This window comes from Esox lucius, chromosome 2 (genome assembly GCF_011004845.1).
Source record: "Esox lucius isolate fEsoLuc1 chromosome 2, fEsoLuc1.pri, whole genome shotgun sequence".
NCBI lineage: Eukaryota > Metazoa > Chordata > Actinopteri > Esociformes > Esocidae > Esox > Esox lucius.
The window spans coordinates 30,358,472-30,382,016 of NC_047570.1; the positions used below are offsets into that span (position 1 = coordinate 30,358,472).

The following is a 23,545-nucleotide window of genomic DNA, read 5'->3' on the forward strand; positions in this document are numbered from 1 at the left end:
CTTTGTGTAGATCGCCAGTGTTCCCAAATGAGAACAGAAAGAGTTAGCTCTGTTCTTTACTGTATATGCCACAGTGAAATCTTCTGGTGGTCGTACATTGTTGGTGATATAACATGTACTTCGGTACAGGGTAACATTTCAATGCTTCCAATCCAACCTTTCTGGTAAATTCCATTTCATATCCAGTCAATTCACAAAGTAAACTACATTTCAATTATTGAATAGTATTGGGGAAATGGGAATTGTCTTTTATATTACAGTGTAGCTCCCTGAATTGGCTCTGATTTTATTGACCTAACCCTGCTTCCAGCTGTATGGCGTGATCTTTTTTTATGGACTGAAAATTGTTTTATAGGATGTAGACTGCGGTGAAGTGTTATTGTACCTGCAATAATGGTAAATTCTGAAAAGTGGAATTGTGCTGCCTTGTTTGTAGACCTGTCAAAGGCCTTCAACAAAGTTTATTCTGCGGACTGAGTATGCACATTTAAGCAACATATTACACATCCAGTCAAAAATACATGGTTCAGTCCCAGAAAAGGAACCAGGAAAGCTTATTTCAGCCGGCAAGACAATTATGTTGCACTTTCGGGATTCGAACATGGGTCTCCAACGTGAGTGGCTGTGTCTTTAACCACTACACCATGGTGCTATATGTTTGCTGAGTGTCGGTATAGCTTCTCGACATTAGATTTTGTCACACATTAACATCACGCTAAGTTGGAATATTTCGCTAGACACCATTAAGCATTGTGTTAAACTGACTAACGTTTCTTATGACGTTTTCCTCCATCACAAATAGTATCTATGAAATGTATGGCTTTTGTCACTCGCGTTTCTAGCAGCTTATTAGCCAGTAATAGGCTTACTAGTGTCTACCAACGTACTACTTGGAATAGTCATAAGAATTAGACCTTTAGACTGCCAAAACTATTTAATTTCATGGCAGCTCATGAATGACATTGATCAAGTAAAAAGACGAGAATCGTGGAAAGCCCTACTCTTTTACTGCCCAAGGGGTTTTGATCTAGTCTTACACCAAGAAGCATGCACGGGGGTGTACTTCAAAAATCCACCAGAAATAGTCCTAATATAACCGTGAACAGTTTTATTTTAGGCTTACTATAATGCAGCTACTGAAAGATGTAGCCAGTGAAGTTTTTTTTCTATCCGGAACAAATCCTAATGCATAATTTGCTCTGACAGTGACAAGATTCAAACACGAGACCTGTTGGATGCAGGTCCACGTCTAACCACTATGCTATTTAACAAGGGTCGGTTAGTCGGCCAGTTGGTAAGTGACCTTTGCTGTTCTTGGCCGGCTCCGCTTACGCGGACAGCAACAGCATGAGATGAGTTGAGAAAGCTGCTTTCCCAATTAACAGTCTGGTGATGTGAATTTAAATTTAAAAAAAAAAAACTACAATGTTGTTTCTAAAATGACTTTTTAAGAAAATTTTGCTACATCTCAAAATAGGAGACTGGTCTGACTATTGAATTGTTAAAAGGTGACTTAGCGGGAATGTTGAGGAAGTTACAATGATTGATAAGACACTTGCCAGACAATTGTTTTTACTGGCATTGTGCCAGCTGGCAGTCCTTATTGTCAAGAACTGTTTTCACTATCTTTGTGATAGTCATAAACTATTTACTTGAAATAACTACCCTGGACAGTTCATAGTTGAGGTTTTGTAAAAATATTTTGGTTGTTATTGTTTATAACACGTGAATTAGTAAAGAAACTGAAAAGCTTTGGGATTGTAGGGATTTTTTTACATTTTAATATAATTAATTCTCTATTCAGAGCTGCTTACAGGGCATACATTTTTATGCTTTTTTTCGTACTGGCCCACAGTGGGAATCAAACCCATAATCCTGACCTTGTAAGCCCCATGCTTTACCATCTGAACTACCTGGGTGTCATGTCCTGGCTTGCATATCATGAGCACTTTTATCAAGGTTAAAATAAAAACGGAGGGTAGATTCTGAGTAGTTTAAAACTGCTTTTACGTTTTTCTTGCTCCCCAGAAATGGTATAAGCTGCAACGTTTGCTAAGGCTTTAATGCCTCATGCCCTTGAAGGCATTTCAATCACTGCTGGTGGCTTAACTGTAAATACAATATTGTCTGCTTGTGATAAAAGGATTCATTTTTTTATTTGTGTGAAATAAATGCAGCTATATTCATATTTTATTCTATCATGCATTGAACTTGTATGTAAAAATGTGTTGCTGCATCGTGTGTCATTGTAAAATATCAGTTGTTCATAATAACTCCCAAAGAATTTTCTAAATAAAGGTAAATATATATATATATATAAGTGTTGGCCAGAGCATACCCATGGTGGAGACATGGAAAGATAACTTTATGCATGTAAAACCTCATTTCCAAAAGTTGGGACGCTGTGTAAAATGTAAAGAACAACAGAATGCAATTATGTGCAAATCATTTAAACCCAATATTCAATAGAAAATATTACTAAGTCAACATATAAAATGTTGAAACTAAGAAATGTCATTGTTTCTTGAAAAATGTATGCCCACTTTGTATTTGATGCCATGTTTCAAAAAAGCAGGGACAGGGGCAACAAAAGACTGAAAAAGTTGTGTAATGCTAACAAAAACCTGGTGGAACATTTCAACTAATTAGGTCACTTGGCAACAGGTCAGTAACATGATTGGGTATGAAAAGAGCATCCCAGAGAGGATTAGTTTTTCAGATATAAAGATGGGGATGTGTTCACGCCTCTGTGAAAGACTGTGTAGGCAATTGAAGAATTGAAGAATGATCTTCGGGGCCTCAGGTGGCACTGCATTAAAAACGGACAGAATTCTGTAGTGGAAATCAGTGCATGGGCTCAGAAACCATTGTCTGTGAACGATATGTCGCTGCAGTTAAAACTCTACCATTCAAAGAGAAACCATATATGAACAAGATCCAGAAACACCGCCAACTTCTATGGGCCTGAGCACATTAAAGATGGACTGATGTGAAGTGGAAAACCTGTTATGTGTTCTGACAAATCAACATTTTTAACTATTTTTGGGAATCATGGACGCCGGACTAAAGAGGAGCGGGACCATCTGGCTTGTAATCAGTGCACATTTGGTGAATGGTTAAAGGCACCATTAATGCTGAACAATATATACAGGTTTTGGAGCAACATATGCTGCCATCCAGACAACGTCTTGTTCAGGGAAGGCCTTGCTTTTTTCAGCAAAACAACCCCAAACCACATTCTGCACATAATTACAACAGCATGGCTTCGTAGTAAAAGAGTCTGGGTGCAAAACTGGCCTGCCTGCAGTTCAGACCTGTCCCCTATTGAAAACATTTGGCACATAACAAAATTAAAAATAAGGAGGAGACCCCGAACTGTTGAGCAGCTGAAATCCTATATCAAGCAAGAATGGGAATACATTTAGCTTTCAAAACTACAGCACTTCGTCTCCCCAGTTCCCATACGCTTACTGAGTGTTGTTAAAAGAAGAGGTGATGCAACACAGTGGTAAACATGTCCCTGTCCCAAATCTTTTCAAACGTGTTTCTGGCATCAAATTCAAAATGGGCATGTATTTTTCCATCCATCCATCCATCCATCATCTTCTGCTTATCCGGGGCCGGGTCGCGGGGGCAGCAGTCTAAGCAGGGATGCCCAGACTTCCCTCTCCCCAGACACTTCCTCCAGCTCTTCCAGGGGGACACCGAGGCGTTCCCAGGCCAGCCGGGAGACATAGTCCCTCCAGCGTGTCCTAGGTCTTCCCCGGGGTCTCCTCCCGGTGGGAATGGACCGGAACACCTTCCCAGGAAGGCGTTCCGGAGGCATCCGAAACAGATGCCCAAGCCACCTCAGCTGACCCCTCTCGATGTGGAGGAGCAACGGCTCTACTCTGAGCTCACCCTGCGGAGCTCAGAGGATCGCCCAGCCACCCTGCGGAGAAAGCTCATTTTGGCCGCCTGTATCCGGGATCTTGTCCTTCGCCTAGCGGCTCAGCTCTTTCTTCACCACGACAGACCGATACATCGACCGCATTACTGCAGAAGCTGCACCGATCCGTCTGTCAATCTCCCGTTCCATCCTTCCCTCACTCGTGAACAAGACCCCTAGATACTTAAACTCCTCCACTTGAGGCAGGCACTCTCCACCAACCTGAAGTGGGCAAGCCACCCTTTTCCGACTGAGGACCATGGCCTCGGATTTGGAGGTACTGATTTTCATCCCCACCGCTTAACACTCGGCTGCAAACCGTCCCAGTGCATGCTGAAGGTCCTGGCTTGAAGGGGCCAACACGACAACATCATCCGCAAATAGCAGAGACGAAATTGTGTGGTCCCCAAACCTGACACCCTCCGGCCCCTGGCTGTGCCTAGAAATTCTGTCCATAAAAATTACGAACAGAACCGGCGACAAAGGGCAGCCCTGCCGGAGTCCAACATGCACTGGGAACAAGTCTGACTTACTGCCGGCAATGCGGACCAAGCTCCTGCTTCGGTCGTACAGGGACCTGATAGCCCTTAGCAAAGGACCCAGGACTCCATATTCCCGAAGCACTCTCCACAGGATGCCGAGAGGGACACAGTCGAATGCCTTTTCCAAATCCACAAAACACATGTGGATTGGTTGGGCAAACTCCCATGAACCCTCCAACACCCCGTAGAGGGTATAGAGCTGGTCCAGTGTTCCACGGCCTGGACGAAAACCACACTATTCCTCCTAAATCCGAGGTTCTACTATCGGCCGTATTCTCCTCTCCAGTACCCTGGCATAGACTTTCCCGGGGAGGCTGAGAAGTGTGATCCCCCCTGTAGTTGGAACACACCCTCCGGTCCCCCTTTTTAAAAAGAGGGACCACCACCCCGGTCTGCCATCCCAGAGGCACTGTCCCCGACCGCCACGCGATGTTGCACAGGCGTGTCAACCAAGACAGCCCCACAACATCCAGAGACTTGAGGTACTCAGGGTGGATCTCATCCATCCCCGGTGCCTTGCCACCGAGGAGTTTCTTGACCACCTATGTGACTTCAGCCCGGGTGATGGACGAGTCCACCTCTGAGCCCTCATCCTCTGCTTCCTCAATGGAAGACGTGACGGCGGGATTGAGGAGATCCTCGAAGTACTCCTTCCACCGCCCGACGACATCCCCAGTTGAGGTCAACAGCTGCCCACCTCTACTGTAAACAGCGTTGGTAGGGCACTGTTTCCCTCTCCTGAGGCGCCGGATGGTTTGCCAGAATCTCTTCGAGGCCAGCCAAAAACAATAATATTTCTCAGTTTCGACATTTGATGTGTTGTCATTGTAGAATTTTCAGTTAAGTATAGGGATGAATGATTTGCACATCAATGCGTTCTGTTTTCATTAGCATTTTACACAGTGTCCCGACCTTTTTGGAAACAGGGTTGTACTTTCTATTCCATATAACTCCTTCCCTGTCTCCTGTCCTTGTCGCTCCTTCAGCTGCGTCTCCTCTGTCTGGCCACCCAGAATGGGGATACAGAGAGTGTGCGTTACCTCCTCACTGAGGCCCATGTGCCCCTGCCTCAGGAGCCGTCAGATGAAAACCCTGCCATCTTGGCTGCTCACTACGGCCATGCCAGCCTGGTCAGAGAGCTGCTCGACTCAGTACCAGGTAAGGAGTGTGTAACGTGGAAGGAGTAGCAGAGGTTGGGTGGTGGGGGTCATAGTTAAGGATGTGGTTGTAACAGTAGTAGTAGTTATGGGGGTGGGTAGAGGTAGTAGCGTCTGTAATAGCTTTTAATACTGTTAATAATAGTTGGATCACTAGCAGTAATAATAATATTAGGACTACTAGCAGTAATAATATTATTAGGACTACTAGCAGTAATAATAATATTAGGAATACTAGGTCTCTTTGCATAATCATATTAGGATCTCTTTGCAGTTATAATCATATTAGGAGCTTTTTGCAATTATAATCATATTAGGATCTCTTTGCAGTAATAATCATATTGGGATCTCTTTGCAGTAATAATGATATTAGGATCTCTTTGCAGTTATAATCATATTAGGAGCTTTTTGCAGCAATAATAATAGTAGTTTCATCTGTAGCATTAAAAGTAGCAGCAGCAGTATTAGTTTATTCGATGGTGTGTGTCTCTCAGATTGTGTAATAGTCCCAGTTAAGCGATAATAAACAAATTGCTTTTCTCTCTCAGAATCGTGTTTACGTAGAGACCTGCTGAACTGGATGTTGGCATCCGCATGCCAACAGGGTCATCTGGAGGTGGTTCGACTGTTAGTGCTGGGTTACCATGCCGATGCTGAGGACTGTGCCATCCACAATGAGGAGTTTGCTGTCATCACGGGGCTGCCTCTCTACGCAGCCGCACACGCAGGTAAAGAGTGAAACACATATGTAGTGTACATGAACACCACATGACCACTCACCTTTAAACAGGCCCTGTAGTGGGTTGTCACATTCGAACAGGCACTGTGGTGTGTTGTCACATTTGAACAGGCACTGTAGTGGGTTGTCACATTTGAACAGGCCCTGTAGTGGGTTGTCACATTCGAACAGGCACTGTGGTGTGTTGTCACATTTGAACAGGCACTGTAGTGGGTTGTCACATTCGAACAGGCACTGTGGTGTGTTGTCACATTTGAACCGGCCCTGTAGTGGGTTGTCACATTTGAACAGGCACTGTAGTGGGTTGTCACATTTGAACAGGCACTGTAGTGGGTTGTCACATTTGAACAGGCACTGTAGTGGGTTGTCACATTGGAACAGGCACTGTAGTGGGTTGTCACATTTGAACAGGCACTGTAGTGGGTTGTCACATTGGAACAGGCACTGTAGTGGGTTGTCACATTTGAACAGGCACTGTAGTGGGTTGTCACATTTGAACAGGCACTGTAGTGGGTTGTCACATTGGAACAGGCACTGTAGTGGGTTGTCACATTGGAACAGGCACTGTAGTGGGTTGTCACATTGGAACAGGCACTGTAGTGGGTTGTCACATTTGAACAGGCACTGTAGTGGGTTGTCACATTTGAACAGGCACTGTAGTGGGTTGTCACATTTGAACAGGCACTGTAGTGGGTTGTCACATTTGAACAGGCACTGTAGTGGGTTGTCACATTGGAACAGGCACTGTAGTGGGTTGTCACATTTGAACAGGCACTGTAGTGGGTTGTCACATTTGAACAGGCACTGTAGTGGGTTGTCACATTTGAACAGGCACTGTAGTGGGTTGTCACATTTGAACAGGCACTGTAGTGGGTTGTCACATTTGAACAGGCACTGTAGTGGGTTGTCACATTTGAACAGGCACTGTAGTGGGTTGTCACATTTGAACAGGCACTGTAGTGGGTTGTCACATTTGAACAGGCACTGTAGTGGGTTGTCACATTTGAACAGGCATTGTAGTGGGTTGTCACATTTGAACAGGCCCTGTAGTGGGTTGTCACATTTGAACAGGCCCTGTAGTGGGTTGTCACATTTGAACAGGCACTGTAGTGGGTTGTCACATTTGAACAGGCACTGTAGTGGGTTGTCACATTGGAACAGGCACTGTAGTGGGTTGTCACATTTGAACAGGCACTGTGGTGTGTTGTCACATTTGAACAGGCCCTGTAGTGTGTTCTCCCTATGAAACAGATAGGGGATTTCCTCGCCTACTGAATCCCACAGCCAATCCATATCAGTTCCTCTTTATAGACGTTCAGAGGTAAAGTTTCCCCTCTGTTCAGTTCTAGGATCAGTTTCGCCTGTTCCAGTCCTAACTTAAACCATCAGTGAGTAAATTGCAGAACTGATCCAAGGCCAGTACTTAGGGCGCAATTTCAACCTACTCCAGACCATTATTGGTGGAACACGTAAATGCATTTCCTGTTATTTGTCACTACAGTTCATTTCAGAAATGTCACTTTACACTCAGATTGCTAAATGTGTTTTATCTACTAGGTAATGAGGAGATAGCTAGTTTCCTGCTGGAGAATGGTGCTGGGTTCTCTTCCTACACCCTGATGGATCACCCTGCCTTCAGCTCACTTCTACTCAGACAACGGCTGGTAGAGGCCAGCACCGAAACACACACAGGACAAGGGGATGGAAAGGTGATTGTGTGTGTGATTGCGTGTGTGTGTATTTGCATGGATTATGCTTCCCCCAGGGCATTCATTGTTTTCCCCATCCAGATACTGTGTGTGGCTGTTGGCCAACATTGTTGTGTTTTTCCTGTCCAGTTACTGTGCGTGCGGTGGTCAGGTCTGAAGCTGCCATGGCTGGAGCTGGACTGGTTCATGGACGTGTCGTCCCGGATCACCCACCTGGACCTCTCCTGTAACAGCCTCTGTGCCCTGCCCTCTGTGGTGCCCTGGGGGCTCATGCAGCTCCGCACGCTAGACCTGTCCAACAACCTGCTCAAAGAGCTGCCCACAGCCCACAACTCGCAGGAGATCATCTGCTCCAGGTATACACGCCACGCGTGGTCGACATGCACCCGGAAACACACGCCACACACACCCTACACTGTCTACAGACCTATGCTGTGTTGTGAGCCTAATTGTGTGTGTGTGTTCCCTGTCCTCTGTTTGCACCACTCCTACTGTAGACTCCACCAGGTGAATCTGTCACAGAATGAGTTGACAACCCTGCCATCCGGGCTGCTCCATCTCACCAGGGTCCGGAGGCTCTCAGCCGCTAAGAACAAGCTCACCAACCTATTTGAAATTCCTAATGGTACGATCCACCATGTTGGAGTAGGGTTCTCAGTGTACTTGAATGTTTTAGTTTCATCTGCTAGTGTTTATCTGTACTTTTTTATTATTATTGTCCCCTTTGACCCGTCTGGACAGGAGCTTGTTGTAATACCAGCTTTCACAGAAAATGTGCCAGCATTTTGAAGGTTTAGCATTTATTAACAGTTTGCATGTGCAATGCCCAGAGCTTCCTCAAATGATTTTGGAAGTGAATACAATACAGTGTTTTAGTAACACATAGTTAATGATTAGTTGTAATTCAGAATGGGGATATCCAACCAGCAGAAGACCAGCTCTTTGAAGAATGGGGGCAGGTGCCCTTCATTGTTATCACCAGGATGACTGGAGTCGGGTGTTACCCTGGCTACATGGTTTTACTAACACAATACATTCTGTACAAACCAATCTGTGTTTGGCTGGTCGATTGCCTGGATGGTTGGTTGACCCTCTCCTGATCTCCCCACTCTTCAGGTACTAACTGGATAGGTCTGCGTCAGCTGGAGGAGTTGGATGTGTCAGATAACTCTCTTACCAGTCTTCCCACCGCCATCCTCCACTCTTTTAAATCCCTCAAATCCCTGAAAGTCTGCCAGAACCGACTCAACAGCTTCCCTGACCCCTGGGCCTGTCCTCTGGTAGGCATGACCTACACCACAGCACTGGTCCATCTGGACCATCACCACCTCATTATTGCTTCTCGTGTGTGTATGTTTGTAAGCGTAGGGCAAGAAGGGGTGTGGTATGGTGTACCACGGATGAGAACTGTTGAACTGTTCTTAGACACGATGCATCGTGGAGTGCCTGGACACAATGCTTGTCTGAGGTATATTGGTGGTATACTACAAACATAGGGAGATTATTTGTTGCACTTATAAACCAGTTACCAGCGCAATTAGAGCAGTAAAAAAAAAAAGTAATGTGATGTCATACCCATGGTATACGATCTCATATACCATGGCAATCGGCATTCAGGATTCAAACCACCCGGTTTCTAAATGTAAAGTTAGTGATGTACTTTTTTTGATACTATAACATGATAAAGGGTTAGCTGCCACAATTTTGTTGCTTGCTGTGACGTCTTCGGAAATTATCTCCATGTAGCTGTTTGTCCAAGTTCATCATAAGACCAGAATACATCAGTGATTCAGATTCCCTTCCACTTGTGGTCATGGCTTGCGAACTGTCTTCTGGATGAGAGATGATGGGATTTTTCTTTTTCACCCGTAGAAATACTGTCGAGCCTCGTCAAACCTAATCGAGAGTCTTCCAGATACCATCTCCATCTTCTGGAGGGCCCAGCTCCAAGAAGTGGATTTCTCTGACAACCTCATCAAGGAACTGCCCTCCTATATATTTGAGCTGGAGGTAAGCCCGGGGAGCTCTAGCAAGGTTTGGCTTAGGCTTCAGCTCAGCAGGCTGAATTGCATATGTAATTGAGGTTCTAAACCTGGGCGGTCTGAGCACCTAAATACCCAGTTGTTCCCAGCTGATTAAAAGACTGAGGGAAACGATTTGAGAACCTCTGGTGTAACTGATCAATGAACCGCCATATTCTTAAGAACACTGTTTCCTAAATGGATGTTTTCATAGTGGAAAGAAACATCCATAAACCTTTATAAATTGGGGCAGCTACACACTTGAAGGCGGTCTGTTACCAAGTCTAAACCGCAGAAATTAACACAACTTGTTAAGGTGTCTATTACTAATAATTCTTCCAGGCACCTCAAGGTGGTGCTCCTGCTCTATTCTGCAATAATATGGTTGCTTCCAAAATGATTGTCACCTAAAGACCAAAAACCCAGAATAGACTAAAACAACACAGGTAATACAGCTATACTCTAATCTTCCAATTTGTGGCATATAATTATGTACAAATTATTGGCACCCTTGTTTTCATTACTTTGTGCATTCTGCTTGTCCACTGAGCCATATCCTATATATATTTTTTTTTTATGAGATTGGAGAACACATTGTTAGGGATCCTGCAGTATACCATTGCTTTATGCAGTGATTCAAACCAATCAGATTCCAGTCCAGAGATTGAAATGGCTATTACAAAATGTGTATTGCTAAATGTGTATTTTGTTGTCAATTAGCCATTTCTTGGAGGATTTCTCTGTGTACTTCCCAGCGTTTACCCAGATTTTTGGCAGAAATGTATTGGTTCTTAGTCAAGTTCTTGATGTTCTTGACTTTAACAAGTGATGAGTTTAAAGATTAACAACCAGTTTTTTTACAGTAGATATGATCCTTGATTCTAAGCTAACCCAACCACTGATGTGCGTGGTGAAGGAGCTCAGTTTTTTCAGTAAGAGTTTTTCAGCCTGTTTTTCTCCTGATTTTTGTGATGTCCAGTTGGAGATTGAGGCCATGCCTCATCGTATTTCTGGCCAACTGCACAACGCTCTGTGGGACCCCTGGGCAATGACACAACTAACAGCAAGGCAATTACTTTAGACAGAGCTCTATTTTTTCCCAACTGACCATAGCACACAGTTCGAATCCAAGTGCCAGTGTGGTTTAGGAAACTACCAGCCCCTACTTTGGCTGGTTGTTCTTAATGGATTTTTCGGGCAAACCATCCAGAAACACAGTTGGCATGGAGGTGGCGTGTCATTGTAGATTTGGAGATGGAACCAAGTTCTGCAACTCTGACTGTGGCAATTTTTTTTCCTCCCAAACCATCTTCCTCACAGTACACATCCGCTAACAAGCAGGTTTACCGTTCTTTTACTGACTTTGCCCCGAACAGTGGGACGTGGTATATTTAGTTTTTTTGTTCCAATTGCTTGATTTTCTTAAGGACAACCACCATTTGGCCCTTCATTGGTGTGTTATTTGCCTTTCCCCATGGTGATAAATGACAAATGGACTTTGCATGCGTTTAACCTCGTTTTTATATCCCAATGAAACAGGAAGCCACAGAATGGCACTGTACAGTTTCGTAAAGGGATATTTTGTTTTTTTTAGCATTTTGCACCTAATTTTCTAATTACTTTTAGTGGTGAAGCATCATCAGAACATTGGTTTTGGTCAAAGTTAAATTTCGGAGATTTAATTGGCTGTCTAGTTAAAGCGCCGTAGTCGTACTCACTCAAAAACTTGTTCTTAATTGTTCTAAAGACCAGAAAAACATTTGTGGAGGGCCTTTTGACAGTTTTTTATTTTTATGCGAACATCATTAGCTTTGCATTAGCAGGAAACGTAACATCTACTTCAGCCTTGTTTACTGATGAAATGGAATAGGCTTTTCATCTCTTGCTTGTCTACACAGGCTTATTGGTTACACATACTAAAACACAGATTAAACGGCATAACATAAGTGGCGTCAGCACTGTAGATGCCTTGAGAAACTGGCTCTGGGGAATTTTTTAGGTGTGGCTATGCGACACTAGCAGTTCATGGATTTAGAAATTAGTTTAGAGAAAATAGAAAAGCAGGAAGTAAACGTAGGTGGAATAATACACATTTATGATTGTAATAGTGGAACAAAGTTTTTACAATGACATGCCTACTTTGGTCCCACAATACATGGCTCATGCACGGAACTAGTCAGGAAAATACATCTTAAAAATAGAACTGTATGTTTGCATGTAGTTTTTAGGTCCTACATGCAAAAAAAAAAATGCAGTTTATTTCTTAGAAACTGTAGGCATGCCATTATTCTGAGCATTTGTATAAAAATATAAAGTAAAGAATATAATTTTTCAATATTTTTTATTTAATTTTTTTTGAATCATTTTGGAGGTGACTACATCGTCTTTGACTTCAGAAACAAGATTCATTTATAGGATGTTGAGTAAACAATGACGGTTGGAAACTAATGTTATGCCTTTTATTTCCATAAAAAAAAAATGCCAAGGAAAACAATGTTTTTTTTATGAGGTGTAATGGCATTTTCCAAATATTAGATTATTTTTATTATTAACTCTCATTCTTTGCAAACATGTCCGTTTGGACAAAGCCAGACAGTAAAGTACCGGTAGTTAGGTGTGAAAAGATGGGACAGCAGTGGGGGGACAGCAGTGGGACCAGGTGCTGGTTTAAAAGTTGTGTCATGACCATAGGTTGTTTTTTGGTGACATTTTGTCTCAATCTGTCTCCTTCCCTCACTCTTTCTTCAAAAGGCCCTGGTCTCTCTCAAACTGTGTGGAAATCAGATCTCCACTCTGCCAGCAGCCAACAAGTGGAAATGCTCTCTGCTCAGAAGCCTAGACCTCTCCAGGAACCAGCTGGGCAAGTATGTAAAAAGTCACAGGTCACGCACCTACTCTTACTTAGCAGCAACTCCTACACCCCAAACCTTTGACACTTATAGAGGACATTATGATCTATTAGTTGTTTGTTAATCTGCTCTCACAGAAACCAACATGGTAAACCATATATTAAACCAATGGGTTTGATTCTCATGAGGGGCCAGGACAAATATGTAATCACTGACTGCTGTCATGCTGGATAAATGTCTGTCTAATGAATTAAATGTAATGAACGTGATGTTCGTTTTAGGACTGAAGAAGGACCTAAAACCAGGAAGCTGGCTTTTCTTACCACATGGCATCGAAGAGACCCAGACCCAGGTACTGGTGCTGGACTCATGTGGACCAGCTTGGTTTTCTGTTGCAAAATTAACTGGATTGGCCATAGTGGACTGTATTGTTCTAAATTGGGCTGTAGTGGACTTGATTGGATTGGACGGAGGTTATCTGAAGTGTAATATAAACTACAGTGACTGGCAGCAGACTTATAGTGGACTGTGTTGGGGACTTTACTATGTTGGTTTGTTCAGAAGCGGAGTGGTCTAATCTATAATGACCTGGGCCAGTATAAAGTGGTTGTTTATTAAGTGTATTGAACTCAGCTGGCATGTACTGAGACTGTGGCAGTGACCTCTCTAAAGCCTCCAGGAACTGTAATTCCTTGTCATCTAGACCAGTTAGTTCCCATACGTGGAACGGTTGCTGGTCCCAATGGGAGACGTTTAAGAGCTGCTGATCTCGACCACACAGGGTCTTAAGCTAGTCTCTCTTTCCATCTCTCGTACCCCCCCCCCCCTTTACCTCCTCACTGTCTCTTCCCCTTCATATTGTCTTCTTTCTCCATCTCTCCATCTCATGTACTCTCTCTTTAACACACTCTCTCCATCTTTCTCTCACGCAACAGCAATTAGTTATCCTAGTGTATCTACAGAGTGTCTAGTGATGGTCACTGTGTGTGTTTGTGTGTGTCCGTGCCTTTCCTCTGCTTGGCAGTGTGTCCCATCGAGTTTCCAGGAATTTTGCGGGATGCATTGGAAGTGCTTTCGTTGAACGACAACCAGCTGGAGTCTGTGCCCCAGTCGGTGTGTTGCCTGAGGAACCTCACCGAGCTTTACCTTTCCAAGTACGTTTTGTTTCTCCACCCCTTCTTCAACAGCCTCAGATCTGTTTTAGTTTTAATGCTAGCATCATAGCATTGGCACAGGCAGAACTGGGACCACCATGCTAGCTGAAAATCACAAGGTAGACATCTTAGGCATTCCTGTCATCACAGAGCTGTAATTAAAACTGGAAAGAAACAAAGGAAAGAGGCATTTGACAGTGTTGAAACGGCTGAAACGCTGTTGTGAACTCGGTTGGAGGCAGCTGTTGCCTGCTGGTCTATCTGGAGGTCAGCAGGATCGGTGTTGTCCGACAGGAAATACATGGGCCACATCTCAAAGACACCCTATCCCCTACTGGGTCGCCACTCTCAACCCGAGCCACGTATGGGGCCTGATGAAGATTGGGGCACTAGGGGGACAAGGTGTCATTTGGGACGTGGAGCCTGGCTGTTGCCCAGAGTGGGATCTAGAGGTTTAACTGGAGATCAGCACTTAGCTCTCTCAATATTATCTTCTTCCACACACAGGCTTTGTTTTGTTATTATGCCGTCCTGTGTAATAGCACTCAGTCTGTGTTCTTGGCCAGGCTAGTGAACGGAGTTAGATTTCATCTCATCATCCATGGCAATAAGTCTACTGTCTCATCTTTGGACTGACGCCATAGGGATAGTTTCCCGGACACAGATTGTGCCTAGTCAGTCCGCAATGGAAAATTACTCACTGAAAGTGCTTTCTAGCCCAAGACAAAGCTTTATTGGTGTCCGACGAACCATCTGTAATATCTGTAAATTCTTTAGTTTTACCCATCTGTTGTCTATTTGTATTCATTGATTCATATAGAGACTGTGTTCACTCACTTCATGTAGTAACAGGAGCATTGAGACAGAAACCTAGATTTTGCTTGAATCCACTTGCCAACAAAGTTGAGAAATCGTTCCAACTACTCTTAAGCAACGCAGGTTAACGTAACGTGTCATGCTTGACTTTGCCAGTTTTTAACTATCCGAATTACCCACAATGCATCAGACTTAACGGCCCTAACATGTTTTCTGTTGTTTACTGCCTGGTCTGTGGTGTTGCCATATAACGGTTGACATGCTGGGTTGTCTGTTCCTGTTGTAGCTGAGTGTCTAGGTTTTACTGTCTGTTGTCATTGGTACTGTGTTGTTGCCATGTATTTTCTGTCTGTGTTGTTTCTTAATCCCAGTCTTTTTGCCTCCTACAAGAGTGGAAAGAAAGTTCTTAATTTTTTTTTTTTTTTCTTCTCATAAATCCAAACACCTCTAACAATTCAATACCTAACACCCTCTTTCACCCCACTGATCTGGATACAGTAACCCAGGTATTCGGGAACTTCCAGCTGAGTTGGGCCAGCTCTCTAATCTGTGGCAGCTGGACATCGAGGACCTCAACATCACCAATGTTCCCCAGGACGTCAGGAAGGAAGGTACCATACTAACGTACTCTGTAGAGGTAGATGCTAGCGTGCGTTTGTCCACCTGTCTGTGTATGAAACCTGTTTCCCTGTCAGGACCAGCGTCTGTGCTGTCCTTCCTCCGAGCCCACCTACGGAAAGCTGAGCCCTGTAAGCTGCTGAAGATGCTTGTGATTGGTCCTCCTCGGCAGGGAAAGACATCCCTCCTGGAAGTCCTGCAGACGGGCAGGCCCACCCCTTTCTCCTGTGTACAGAGCATCAGTACAGCCCCTTGGGAACTGGACAGGCCCAGTGGGGTTAAAGCTGGTGTAAGAGAACACACACACACACACAAACACACACACACACAGCAAACATATTTGAAATGTGGCACACTACACAGGATTGGGATTTTTCTTAGGTAATGGCTATTGGTGCTAATAATACGTCTTTAGTGGCTACCTTGGCACAGAATTGTTATATTTACTGACGTGTCTGAGACAGAGAAGCTTAGCTAGAACACTTGCAATCCTAGAAGTGTCTGACCAGTCCAGTTCTCTAGCCAAAGTAACAGCCCTGTCTGACCGGTCCAGTTCTCTAGCCATAGTGACAGACCTGTCTGACCAGTCCAGTTCTCTAGCCATAGTGACAGACTTGTCTGACCAGTCCAGTTTTCTTCTCATAGTAACAGCCCTGTCTGACCAGTCCAGTTCAGTAACCGTAGTGACAGACCAATTTGTGACTGTTTTCGTTTCTGAAGAGAGATTTGTATGATCCTTGAATGCATTGCTTTGTGTGGAAACATTGTGTTTTATTCTGTATTTCCTTGACAGTTTATTCTGGCCTGAGAACCAGTCTGTAGATTTAGCAGACTTCATTCCTTGCTAATGTTGTTGTTTAAGGCGACTGTGATTGTACAATACAGAAACCATCCGAAAAGCTATGTTGACTCATATTCCTAATCTTTAAACTAAACCGCGTCAGACGCTCGATTAGGATACTATTTATTTCACACAGTGTGCCCATTCCTCTATGCTACCTGACCCAATAAACCAATGCGTCAGACCCTGTCTGTATAACAGTGAACAGAAGGGGTATTAGTAGAAAATCAGTTCCCTAAGTGCAACAGATGTTACATTTTATTTGACATTCGGTAAACATTCTCATCAATCATTCCATTGGTCTGACGTGTAGTTTATAGTGTTGTCTGAACTGCTGCTCTGATTCCCGGCCAGACGGACTCTGTGGCTTTCAGCGTGTGGGACATCGGTGGCCCAGCCAACATGGCCACGGTCAACCAGTGTTTCTTCACGGACAAGGCCCTGTACGTGGTCATCTGGAACCTGGCTCTCGGAGAGGAGGCCGTAGCTAACCTTCAGTCTTGGCTGCTTAACATCGAGGTGAGATGGGGAAACTTTTAGGTGCCTTCCACAGTGTGTTATCAACTATACCTGTGTTCTTTTTGATTCATGTCCATGTAATTGAAAGAGTTTGGAACAAAGGGACAGACAGCCTGGTAGGATAATTGTATGGCTGGTTGTGGGTTTTTAAACCCTCTGGAACCGGCTGGGAACATTACTGCTTGACCAAAGACTCAGCGGTGCCATGTTTTCTTAGAATACCGTCTTATATTCCGTCCTTCAATTCTTTAAATGTATCTGTATTGACTCTGATATCCGTTCATTTCTACAGTATCTGTCTGTATTCTATTCCAGGGTGGGCAACCCTGTTTCTGGAGAGCAGCCGCACCTGTAAGACTTTCATTCAGTCAATGAAAGGATCAGTTAACAACCGCTCTCCAGACCCACTGTTGCCATCCCCTGTTCTACACAAATAATGCTCATTAAATTCAGTTCATTTTCTGTACATTGATTTTTAAACATTGTTGAGAGACTAAAAGAGTGTCTCATTATTTGTCTACACTGTGATTAAATTGGGAAGGTATTATTGATCTATCTTCATCTCTCCATTATGTAGGGAGCCTCAAATGCAATACCTCAGAAACGAAACGTGGGTAAATAATGTCATCCCATAGAAAACCCAAATTTACACTTATTGAACCATTTAGGTGAAATCATTGATTTTAATTAAGTTATATCCTCTCTTTGAGTGAATGAAAAAGTTAATAAAAAAAAAGTAATTTTTTTTTCCCAAGTTACATTTCCCAAAAGACAACCAGCAGACATTTGGAGAAAATAATTGAAAACATCAGTTGGGATTTGGGACATATGACCAGAGAATTTCCTTTGGGGTCATACATTGACCTGTAACCCTAAACCTTTGACCATTAGGCGCGTGCCCCTAACTCTGCTGTGGTTGTGGTGGGCACCCATCTGGACCTGATTGACACCAAGTTCCGAATGGAGCGGGTTGCCACGCTGCGCGCCTACATCCTGGCTCTCTGCCGATCGCCGTCAGGAGCGCGAGCCAGCGGCTACCCTGACATCACTCTGAAACACCTGCAGTGAGTCACACGCTGACACGTTCACACACATCGAGACCATGGCAACCATGGGCTTCTGATTGGATGTGTGTGTATGTGTGTCTGTTCATCTGACTGTGTGTGTGTGTGTGTGTGTGTGTGTGTGTGCGCGCATGTGTGTTCAGTGAGGTATCATGTAAGACCCTGGAGGGCCTGGATGGTCTGAGGAAGCTAATATTCCAGGTTGCCTGCTCCATGAAGGACAACAGTAGCACTTCTGCTAGTGGGAACAAGCTGGTGGGCAGACTGGTAAGTGTGTTTGTGTGTGTGTTTGTGTGTGTTAAGCTGTTTTGTGTGTAACATTGGAATCCAAATAAAAATGATTGCCCAAACTGCCGCAAATAGACCACCTGTCTGGTTTGTACTTTTTCTTAACACTGTGAGTTCTTTATGAACACACTGTAACCCTCCACAGATTCCCAAGAGTTACCTGATGCTGCAGGAGGCAGTGCTGGCCGAGCGTGAGCGGCGGGACGCAGAAGACCAGGTCCAGTACCTGACAGACTCCCAGCTGGACCAAATTATAGAGCAGAACCCAGGAAGTGACATCAGAGACTACGAGGACCTTCAAACGGGTACCTGTTCTTTTTCTGACACAGTTTATTAGAGACCTGAAATCCTTTTTTATTCAGTGACGATATTCTTTTTCTAGACACGTTATCTCTTCAGATCAGCCATTTTATTCTTGTACTTACTGTGTGGATTAGCGGCCACACTAACTCCAGTCCTGGAAAACTGGAGAACTCCCGGTCCTGTAGAACTGGAGAACTCCCGGTCCTGTAGAACTGGAGAACTCCCGGTCCTGGAGAACCTGGAGAACCTGCGGTCCTGGAGAACTGGAGAACTAACCTAATTCCCTCCTGTCTCCTCAGCCATCAGCTTCCTGATCGAGACTGGCACCCTCCTCCACTTCCCAGACACCAGCCACGGTCTGTGTACCCTCTATTTCCTGTGTCCCGTCTGGCTGTCCGAGTGTCTGGAGCGGATCATCCACCTCAAAAGCTCTCGATCGGTGGCCTGGAATGGTGTCATCCGGGCCGAGGACCTCCGCATGCTCCTGGGGGGGACCGGCTTCACCCAGCAGACAGAGGAGCAGTACTTCCAGTTCCTGGCCAAGTTTGAGATCGCCCTGCCTGTGGCCAACAACAGGTATTGGCGGACGGTTCTTTGACCTGGGCTGTGTCCTGCTTCGATAGAAATGTATTTTGCAAACAGGCCACTCTGATTTGTAGAATAGGGACGTATTCCAATCAATTTATGGTGTTTCTGTCTGAATCATTCCAGCCCAACTTGGCTGTCTGAAAACAAGCAGAACTGGTCCCATAATATCATATATCTGCCCCACCGTGTTCACCATACAACCATTCATAACTGGAAGCTCTACCATCTGCTTCTTCTTCTCTTGCTCCCCTAACTCTTACATCCTAGCGCTGCAGGGTCGGCATGTGGTCAAACGGTCGGAGCCTCTGATCAATAAGCGAAAGGTTGCTGGATCGAATCCCAGGCGAGGGGTTAATCTGTCACTCTGCCCCTAAACAAAAGAGTAAAACCGAATTTCTTCCTAGGCTCCAGTACTTCTCCAATTTGGGTTAGAAGTAGAAGCTTCGGTTTGGTTCTTCAGTATAGTTGACAACTAAAATAATGTCATTGTTAAACTTACGAATATCCGTAACATTAAAACGTACTGCTTTCTCCCTCTCGACAGTTGTCTACTCTCCTACCTGAATTCTCTAAAACCTGCTATGGGCAGTCATGTTTTTATTTTCTCCTATGCATTGAACTGTCCTTTTTTTGTCCTCCTGTATAGCTACCTGCTCCCCCACCTCCTTCCCCCTAAGCCTGCTATGGACATCCATGGCTTCCGCCAAGCAACGGCCAACACCATCCAGCGGCTCTTCAAGATGAGCTTTGTGCCAGCAGGATTCTGGGAACGCTTCATCGCCCGAATGCTCATCAGCCTCAACGAAATGGACCTTCAGGTGAAAGTGTTTCCTACGCACTATCCCAGGGCAATTTCAAAGGTTTCCTTGTAACAACTGTCGGGGAATTTTCAAAGGTTTACTGGTAACAACCCCCAGGGCACTGAAAATACAGTAAGGAAGTCATTTGAACGTGTACAGGTCATTTCAACTAGAGCCGTGTCTGCATTCTGGATTGTGCTAGCTAGATGATATTTATGGTACTGTCTGATATAAAATTATAAATACTGGGATTATTTTTATGTAAAATATTATTTTTTTGTATTAGAGATAAATACAGAATGCATTTGTATGTGTAGAACTCAAAGGCTTGTACCCATTTAACAACACGTACGTGTCTGTCTTATCCAAGTCCTTCGAGACGAAGAGGAACGCCAAGTCCGAGCGGAGGAGGGCCACTGTGATCTACAGTTTTGCGGGAACCGGCAGCAAGCAGAGGAACCGCTGCAGCACCTTCAGAGTGCGCCGCACGCAGACCATCTACTGGAGGGAGGGGCTACTGGTCACGTTCGACGGAGGGTATCTAAGGTGAGTTCAAGGGTACAACAGGGTGATATGGGACTTAAATGCAAACATTCCACCCAGACCGGTCTCCCCCAGACCGGTCTCCCCCAGACCGGTCTCCCCCAGACCCGGTCTCCCCCAGACCCGGTCTCCCCCAGACCCGTCCCCCCCAGACCCGTCCCCCCCAGACCCGGTCCCCCCCAGACCCGGTCCCCCCCTAGAACGGTCTCCCCCAGAACGGTCTCCCCCTGACCCGGTCGGGTTCTGAACAAACAGGCGTAATTCATCACTGCCAGGTTCAGTACTGGATGAAGGGCTTATTAGCCAAGCCAAGCACATAATTATATGTCTTTAAAATCCACATGTGGTACTCTTACTGTATATGCCTCCATTGTCTAATTATACGAGAAAGAGTAGTGCTACACGTAATAAACACATATTATTATCGTTTTTTTTTAAACACAGATAATGATTTATTTAAGAAATGTGTGTCTTTCGCTTGGCTTGTAGTACACAGCAATTTTCTCTAATGAAACTTGCCATGGTAAAATATACGCTTGTTATTTTCAGCTCTTATTGGAGGGTAAATACTTGTTTCACCATTTGGAAGCGACAACACTTTTTATATTGTAGAGCCCCAAATAGTGTATGTATAACATTTTTGTAGTTTCTCAATGGTGAGACCAATATTTACACAATTACCTGAAAATAAAAGCAGGAAATCTCTACTTTATGTTGAGTGTTTGAAATACAATAAATAGTTTTGCAGTATAGAACCAAAAGAAGAAAGAAACAGACAGTTATAATGCCCAAATTATGGAGGTGCGTGTGCCAGTGTGCCTGTGCCTGTGTGTGTGTGTGTGTGTGTGTGTGTGTGTGTGTGTGTGTGTGTGTGTGTGTGTGTGCGTTGATGTAAAAAATTGCATTATTACTTTTTAATGTACTTAGTGACAGCCCATTGCAAGTGTTCCATGGTCACTGAACTCTACGTGGTTGCGCTCTCCCTTCCCTGGTAGTGTGGAGTCCTCCGACGTCAACTGGAAGAGGAAGAAAAGTGGAGGCATCAAGATCATCTGCCAGTCGGAGAGCAGGGATTTCTCTGCCATGGCCTTCATCACGGACCACGTCAACTCCCTCATCGAACAGTGGTTCCCTGGTGAGGCACATCTCTATAATGTCTACATTCACACTTCGTTAACCCTTTTAGAAGATATCCCTTTTATTATGTTAGTAGTTTACTATGCCTGATGAGAAAAGAAAAGGATTGCAGCAATACATAACACAATAATTGCACGGTAGATACGAGACAAATGACACCGACACAAAAGGCAGCATACCATCAATTAAGTATAATCACAAGGTGTTCATGCTTAAAATGCCTCCTAGCGGAATGTAAAAACATCCATTTTGAGGCGGAGACCGTCTGAGATGTAACCTGAGAAGGGACATGAGGGACTGAGGTGTTTGACTCTGTTCCTCCTTTAGCCCTGACTGCCAGTGAGAGTGATGGGACCCTGTTGATTGAACAGTATGCCCCCTGTCCCCTGTGCTCCTCCATGGGCAAACCCAGTCATTGGCACGGGCCTTGGACAGGACCAGCAGCCGACGGAGGAAAAGAGAGAATCCACTACTTCAACATGGAGGACTGTGTCATCGCTGCCATGGACCAGGAACACATAGTGTGTCCCCAGCACCCCAAACAGCCTGTACCCCTTCAGGAGCTCGTCCCCGAGCTCTTCATGACGGACTTCCCCTCACGGTAACCTCTCACCCTGCCCATTGACCTCTGAACCCCTGAACCTTTAATAACCACTTGATCCGCATAGAGGATGTGCAGTCCACGGCTCCACTGACGTCTGTACTTGCGCCCTCTCATGGAAGAGCCAGCCCAAATGGTTTCATAGCGACGTATTCTCAGGTGGGCTTCAGTAGCGATGGCCGTTCCAGGCTTCATTACCGTTCTTCTAGCTGCATGATATTATGCTAACAGTGCTAACTCAGATTTTCTTTTTCAAAATAAAAGCCATCATTGAAATATATAAGGTAATATAGTTAACAATCTAGTATGTACATTTTATGTTTAATGTCCGTTCCATTGTTATTCTTGTCTGTTCTTTTTCACGGACTAGATTGTTAAATATATTGCCTTATACATTTCAATTATGGCTTTTATTGTGATAAAGAATATGTGAGCGCTGCCAGCATAATACCCTGCTGCTAAAATAACACTAATGTAATGACTGGCTTGTTTAGACGCAAACAGATTTATAGGTCAGGCTTTCTGGGCTGAGCTTGAACTGGTTCTTCTGGAATGTGATGTCAGTCACACCCTCTGAACTACACACCTGTTACCTCTCACCAGTGACCCATCATCCTTTTTCATTTCACCTGTCACTTCCACTCAAGCTGAGCTTTTGGTTTTTACCAAACCATAGAGGCGGGTGGCTCCATTCAGTCAGCAGGGACGAAGCGTTGCCCTCGCGTTTTGTTAGTTGGTGTTGTTTCACTCAATCAACACTCACCTTACTAACTTAATGATACACATCCCGCTAAATGTCCCTATAGGAATTCACTTTGTCGCCCTTAAATAGTTGTCCTCCATGTCTGTCTGTACTGTCTTCTGTCAGTCTGTCTGTTGATCCTGCCTGTCTGTCAGTCTGTACGTTCTCTGTCTTCTGTCAGTCTGTCTGTTGATCCTGCCTTTCTGTAAGTCTGTCCATTCTCTGTCTTCTGTCTTTCCTATCTGTTGATCCTGCCTGTCTGTCAGTCTGTCTGTTGATCCTGCCTGTCTTTCAGTCTGTCTGTTGATCCTGTCTTCCTGTCTATCCGTGTGTTAATCCATCTGTCTTCTCTCTCCTCCCTGTCTGTCTGCCTGTCAAACTAGAGGTCTGTCTCTCACACTGTGTGGATGTTATTGAGACCTCTAATGGAGGCATTTCTCATGTGTAACGTGGTGACTTGTGGGACAGGGCTTTGTGGCCCCGTGTTGACTCGAGATTCTTTAGGCGCCTCAATGACAGAAGTACAACAATCACAGTACACACTGGCAGGCTTGGATGGACACACACACACACACTCACAATCTCT

The 23,545-nt window shown here is 44.6% G+C and overlaps 1 protein-coding gene across 5 annotated transcripts in view; it reads left to right on the plus strand.

Moving 5' to 3' along the window:
* Positions 1-23,545, plus strand: part of lrrk1 (leucine-rich repeat kinase 1) — a 70,628-nt gene that overhangs the window by 19,509 nt on the left and 27,574 nt on the right. For all 5 annotated transcript variants that reach the window (XR_004574760.1, XM_029125317.2, XM_013137338.4 and 2 more), the window contains 21 exons: positions 5,457-5,628; positions 6,176-6,355; positions 7,924-8,075; positions 8,205-8,431; positions 8,573-8,700; positions 9,192-9,355; positions 9,948-10,085; positions 12,848-12,960; positions 13,227-13,297; positions 13,970-14,099; positions 15,414-15,526; positions 15,611-15,822; positions 16,729-16,893; positions 17,785-17,957; positions 18,101-18,224; positions 18,391-18,550; positions 18,848-19,124; positions 19,783-19,954; positions 20,307-20,482; positions 21,475-21,614; positions 21,944-22,217. Coding sequence is in view for 4 of the 5 variants with exons in the window: in XM_029125317.2 (XP_028981150.1) it covers positions 5,457-5,628; positions 6,176-6,355; positions 7,924-8,075; positions 8,205-8,431; positions 8,573-8,700; positions 9,192-9,355; positions 9,948-10,085; positions 12,848-12,960; positions 13,227-13,297; positions 13,970-14,099; positions 15,414-15,526; positions 15,611-15,822; positions 16,729-16,893; positions 17,785-17,957; positions 18,101-18,224; positions 18,391-18,550; positions 18,848-19,124; positions 19,783-19,954; positions 20,307-20,482; positions 21,475-21,614; positions 21,944-22,217 (3,461 nt within the window). In the remaining variant the exon portion in view is untranslated. The remainder of the gene's footprint in view (positions 1-5,456; positions 5,629-6,175; positions 6,356-7,923; positions 8,076-8,204; positions 8,432-8,572; positions 8,701-9,191; positions 9,356-9,947; positions 10,086-12,847; positions 12,961-13,226; positions 13,298-13,969; positions 14,100-15,413; positions 15,527-15,610; positions 15,823-16,728; positions 16,894-17,784; positions 17,958-18,100; positions 18,225-18,390; positions 18,551-18,847; positions 19,125-19,782; positions 19,955-20,306; positions 20,483-21,474; positions 21,615-21,943; positions 22,218-23,545) is intronic.